General features: G+C 52.3%; 1 protein-coding gene across 1 annotated transcript in view; it reads left to right on the top strand.

The window, feature by feature from the left end:
* Window positions 1-834: 834 nt before the first annotated feature.
* The window catches only part of NRK (Nik related kinase), a 103,702-nt gene continuing 98,536 nt past the window's right edge, over window positions 835-6,000 (top strand). Inside the window, exons 1-2 of the mRNA XM_059824379.1 lie at window positions 835-891; window positions 5,664-5,729. Coding sequence (XP_059680362.1) covers window positions 835-891; window positions 5,664-5,729 — 123 coding nt within the window. The remainder of the gene's footprint in view (window positions 892-5,663; window positions 5,730-6,000) is intronic.

The following is a 6,000-nucleotide window of genomic DNA, read 5'->3' as shown; positions in this document are numbered from 1 at the left end:
GGGCGCGGGGCCGGGCTCCCCCCGGGGCTGCCGTGGGCAGCGCGAAGGCTCCGAGCCCGGGGCTGTGGGCAGCTCTGCCGTCGCCCCCGTGGGCTCGTGTGCGCGGTCACCTCGGGGAAAGGGTCCAGAAGCGTTTGTGCGCGGTGCTCCTTTTTTTCCATGCAGTTTGTTGGGATTTTGGAGGGGGGCTTCTTCGCGTGTTGGGGATTTTATGGCGGGTGGAATGTCCTGCAGCCCCGTGGCACAGACTGTGCTCCGGGGGCTGTCTGGGAGCGCAACCCCCGGGGGGGAGCGCGGGGGCTTGCAGGGTGTCGTCTCCCCGCTCCCGGCCCTCTCCCTGCCCGCGCGCCACCGGCTCTGGCGGGGGGGGGGGGTTTGGGACGCGCGTGGGGCGGCGCGTGCACACGCCGGCTCGCGGGGAGGGGGAGTGGGGGGGCAGCGCGTGCCACCCTCCCGCCACGCGCGCGCGCGGGAGCGCTTGCAAATCCCCCCCCCCCCCCCTTGCCACCCCCGTGGGGGGGGGAGCGCGCGTGGGGGGAGCGCGTGGCGGCCGCCCCCGCCGGCGGCAGGTGGCCCCGACCCCCGCACGTCACTTCCTCGCAAACTTTTCCCGAGGAACCGTCTCCGCGAAAGTTGCCGGCGGCGGCCGCCCGGCCCGGGGGCTGCCTGCGCGCAGGGTGGGGGGGGGCTTTCCGGCCGGCCGGGCATGCCCGCCCTCCTGCGCTCGCCGGGGCACGGCCGGGCCGCCGTGGGCCGCCCGCGGGACCGTTAGCTCGGGGCGGCGGGGGCGCCGCTGAGGGCTCGCCGCGGTCCTGCGCGCCTCGGCGGAGCGCCATGGCCCGGGACTGCGCCGCCCGCAGCCTGGACGGCATCGACCTGGCGGCGCTGCGGGTAAGGAGGGGCGGCGGGGGGGCGTCCCGCGTGGGGGCCGCGGCGGGCCCCCTTCGTCCCCGCCGTCGCGGGCGTGCTCCGGGCGGTGAGAGCCCCTGGGCCGGGCGCTGCTCCTCGCCGCGGGGGAGTGCGGGGGCTTCACCCCATTCCCCCCCCCGCCCCTGTCTGCCGCGCGTGGGGAGCGGCGCCCGCGCCGCGGCCGTGGGACACCCGTGCTGGTGGCGGCGGCCGTGTCCTCCGCGGCCGAGGAGAGCAGGGCGATGCCATCCGCGCGGGTACGCGGGCTGTGGGGCTCGGGCTCGGGCTCGGCCGGTGCCGGGGGGTGAGACGCCCGTGGCGGGGAGCGGAGCTGGGCTTCTCGCCACCGCCTCAGGGCTCGCCCTGCCCTCTTCCAGGCGGGCTCGAGAGGTCGCGTTCCCTTCACTGGCGAGACTGTCCCACGGGAGCGCCGCTCTGCCCCGCTGGGAGCGTTTCACCGGAGAGGTTCGTTCCCCTCGCAAGACAATAAATAATTCCTGCTGACGTTCCTAAGGGCGATGTGACTCCCGTGAAGCTGCAGAGAGAAAGCAAATGAGAAACGAGGGTTTTCTGGAAGAAAGCATGTGCGTGGGGTTTTGGCTTTCGGGGTTTTTTGTTGAGGTTTGGGCTTTTTGCATTTCTCAAAGCTAAACCAGTCAGCATTCACCTAGTTTGCTATCAATTTTTATCATTATGCTCTTGTGTTTTTAGGTTTTTAACATAATCCAGACTTTGGCCACACGAAAAGCCACGCTGTTAGTGTTGCACGTCCACAAACAGTTAACAGGGCTGTGTGTGATGCCCCTTAACTTCCACTCTGCTTTTTTACGCAGAAGCTGCCCACCGAGCGACCCAGTCCAACCAAGGCAGTTTTTTTCTGGGGCGCTCTCCACAGAAGAAGAGGGATGAGTTCAATTGTGGCAAAAAGCAGTCAGCCCCAGACAGTGAAACCAAAGCAAGCTACTTTCTAAAAATATCAGGAAAAAAAAAAAAAGGGCTGGGAGAAGCCTTTGCAACAATCACATGGCGAGGAGGGTGTTCCAGACCAGAGCCAGAAAGAAGAAAGGCAGCAGAGACAGTGAGGTTTGTGAGGATGGGCACAAGGCTCCCGGCTAGGCAAGCAGAAGTTGAACCTGGCTCTGCTTGGGGGAGTAAGACAAAATAATGGAAGTTCTTCTTTCGAGCTTTAGCAGATGAATCTTATCTCCTTAAATAAATGATAAGAAATCAGTGTGAGTTGGAAAACGAGTAGTGCTGCAAACCAGACAGCGGGCTTTGTGTCAAAACCTCCCAGAGGCTGTAAGCACGGCAAGTTTCAGCCTTGACAGGGGAAGGGACAAATGTGTCCTTTCAGAGGAAACCCCCTCGGCACGTCAGCAGCCTTAGTCTGGGGTTTGTGCTCAGGGGGAACTGGGAGGCGGGCGAGGCTGGGCTGTAGGGATGGTGTAAAGACAGGTGCTTTCCCTTTGCCTTGCCTTAGCTGTTCCTGGGGCGGTGGGAGCTGCCTGGTGCCGCGCTCCCGCCAACCGCGCTGCCATCGGTAAGTCCAGCGGGGAGGCACAGCTGCGACTGGGGTTGTTCTCAGGCTGCGTGAGCTGGCCTTGTGCCCTCCAGCTGGGTGCTCACCAGGGCTTTTCCCTTTTCCTGGAAAGGGCTGGTTTGGGCTGTAGTTTCCATACATTGCGGGAGCGTCGTGTTGGGGTGCTCCTGCCCTGGGTTCATCAGGGCAGTCAGGTGCTTAAAAAGCCTCTGATCTCTGCATTACATGCCAGGTGCAGAGGCCCTGTAGAAGAACTTGAGCTACAGACACCTGTATCTTGTTTAGCTGCAGAAATTGTGAAAAGTACGTTTCAGTCGGGCTCTTGCCATGTGCGTTGGTTTTCATTCTGCCTGGCGGAGGAGATGGCTGTGGCCTGGGTGCCCCTGGGTCAGCAGTCTTGCTCTTGCCTTCTGAGTGCTCTGCAGATGACTTGCAGGAAAGCAAGAAGGCCACCGTATGGTACAGTGCATTACAGTAATTAACCTTAAAGTGATGAACGTTCAGGCCGGGATTTTGGCGTCTGTCAAAGTGAACCTAGCAAATTGGCAGGGGCTGGCTGGTGAAGGGTTAGATGGACCACGGGGCTTAAATGGTAGCTGAGAGGAAGCACTACATCAAAGATGATACCTAACTCCCAGATAATTAAGAAGTTGGCCCATTGTGAAGAATGCCAGTGGACGATGCAGTGCTGATTCCCAAGCAAACAAGGGCGATCCAAGGACCAAAGTCAGAGCCCAGATTAATATCCTTTATGACTCTTAACAAGGCTTGGTTCACTACGGTGTCCTGATTAAAAGAAGAGAGATGGCCAAGTATTTTGGCTGCACTCAGAGCTGCGGAGGCTTGAGATCTTAATGCTCAATTGGCTAGCAAGGACAGGGTAGGATTTTTGCTATATTAAAGTTAATGCTAACATTTATTTAGATAATTGTTTGGGTTTTTCCTAGAGTGTCTGAAACCTTTAGAAGCAAGCTATTAGGATGCTAAATCAGAACGAAATTGATTGGGGAGAGAGAAGTTGATTTTGAGGCACATTAAATTACTGTATTTGCATAATAAATAAGCTTGGAGAAGAAGAGTGAGAACAGCGCATGCATTTAAGTGAGAGGGAGAGCTGCAAACTCCGAGTTGAAAATGCAGTTTAGGTTCCTCTAGGTTTCTGCGCACTATGAACACCTCTTAATTCAGCAGCGCTGCTTTCTGCAGAAGAGGTGTGGAAATGGGGTGCTGCTCATGCTTCCCATGGAGGAGCACAGTAGATAGCACGCATGGAGGCCCTTGTCTGGAAGAGTTCCTCAGAGAGCTGCCATGCGTTTTACTGCATGGACCGCATGCAACCCAAGGCCCAGCTCTGTGGGAAGGTCGCACACGAGGCAGAGGTTTGTAGCACCCACCTGTTGCTTTAGCAGCGGCAATGGATTATTGCTGACTTCAGCTCTGCTGAAGCAAAGCATATGGCTTGTTTGTATCCGAGACTAGTGGCAATGAAAAATGAAGACATGAGAAAGAAGCAAAGCACTTCACAAAGATCCCAATGTTGCAAGTATTCTTATGCCTGTGCTTAGCTCCATACACGAGTGGTCCCGTTGATTTCCTTTTGTGTGAACGCTTTTGGAAATGGGGTTGAGGTCTGGAAGGCCATGCCTTACTACCTTGTTTTAATAATAAGAGACAGAAAAGAAATGACACAGACTGGCCTGTGCATGGGTCAAAAGTAAGTGATTTGATCTGGTTTATGCATTGTTGATTAGGTTTTTTTTTAAAAAAAAAAATCTTGTGAGGTTGACAATCCAGAAAGTATATGATTAAAACTCATTTAACTTAAGGGCAAAACCAAATTAACTCATTAGTACTTCCAGTTGTGGAAGTCTGTGCTGTGTTGCTCTGACAGTGAAAGCTATTGCCGTTATCATGACAGTTGTGCCAGTAAAGGCAGAATCTGCTCAGAAAAAAGCCTGTTTCCACTGGGATTTTGCCTAAGTAAACATTTCCATATCAGGTATGAAGAAAGTGTTATTTATATTAAAAGAATAACATATAAGTGGAGTGGAGAATTAGCTTGATATCTTAAAAAAATTAAAAAAAGGATGTTTTGCAACCGGGGTCATAGAAATTGTACTTCTGAGATAATGTTTTTCTGTATTGCATCCCTCAACAGTACCAATAGGCATCAGCTGACATGACAGATTGCTGAAACAGATGTGGTAAAACTGACACATGGAGTTAATAATATTTTATATAAATCTCTCAATGATACCATCCCAAGAAATGAGCGGACTGATAAATGGCTCAGCCAGAAACCAAGAAACTGGTCTCTTGAGTTCTAAATGTTTTTATGTAAATCTCTCAAGTGAGTTTTAACTGAAGCAACAGATTTCTTACTGTGCTCAGTCGTGCAGGAGCGAACATTTGCTTGCCCATGCCTTGCCACAAGATGGTCTTCCTATCTCTGAAAGGCTGCAGCATCTCGTTATTGGAGAAGGACATCTGCTGCAGTGGTTGGTTTTAGAGCAACTGGTCCAAAACTAGTAGGACGAAGGTTGGCTCATGTGGTATGGTACACTGATCACCTGACACATGAATCTTTCATGTAAATTAACAGCAATCTAGTTTGGGTTCAAAGCCAAGACTTCAATACATCAGTCAAATTCACCTTCTTACGTTAGCGAAATAGGACAACTGAGCATTCTCAGCCTACCCGTAGTGTTAAGATTGCCTGGGATGGTACATTGCCCTTTTGCAAAGTAATTGGGCTCAGGTTTATATAGTATTTTTTCAATTCTATTATTTAGGTTCTTCCCTTTGTTACGTTGCCAGTGCTAAGTGTTTCATAGCAGAAGACGGCAGCTCAGCCTCCAGGCTAGCTCAGCGCTTTCAGGCTTAGGAAGCCTGGAGTTTATTCCCTATTCTGCTGCTAAGCTGAATCTGTTGAATTCTTGTATTCTTCACACATCTCCATTTATTTGTTGTATTTGCCGTATTGCCATGCTACAAATCTTCACCGAGTTGTTTTGTGTATAGAGTTTTGAGCAACTTGACTGAAAACTTTAATATGAATGTATTTCTTATACTGTTATTTGGCTATTTCCCCTTTAGTGTCTAATACAGGTCATTAGGAAATGTGCCACAGACGTTTTAATTTTGATTGTGTGCAGTTATGCTCCATTATGAAGCAGTTGCTTTGCTGCAAATAATGTTATTCTACTTTTTGCAGGACCCTGCGGGAATATTTGAACTGGTGCAGGTTGTTGGAAATGGGACATATGGACAAGTCTATAAGGTTTGGATGCCTCTTTAATTTATGATGCTGTTCTTGATAAAGCTCTGTTTCCTAAAGCAGAAATGAGCACCATTTAAGAAGGTGGACAGTATTGTTTCAGTAATAGCCTGTTTTATCTTGCTGTCTTTTCTGTGTAATGCAAAACGGTGTCACCTGTGAAACTCTGTGCTCCTTCCTTCTGCCCTGTTTTCATGTGCCTCTGCTGCCACAGGTCAGATAAGTGTGCTGGCTTTCGTACTGACTTCCCTCTGCCCTGTTTTTTCTGCCCTGT

This window comes from Gavia stellata, chromosome 14 (assembly GCF_030936135.1).
Source record: "Gavia stellata isolate bGavSte3 chromosome 14, bGavSte3.hap2, whole genome shotgun sequence".
In the NCBI taxonomy this organism is placed as follows: Eukaryota; Metazoa; Chordata; class Aves; order Gaviiformes; family Gaviidae; genus Gavia; species Gavia stellata.
This window is presented reverse-complemented; position numbering and strand designations above follow the sequence as displayed.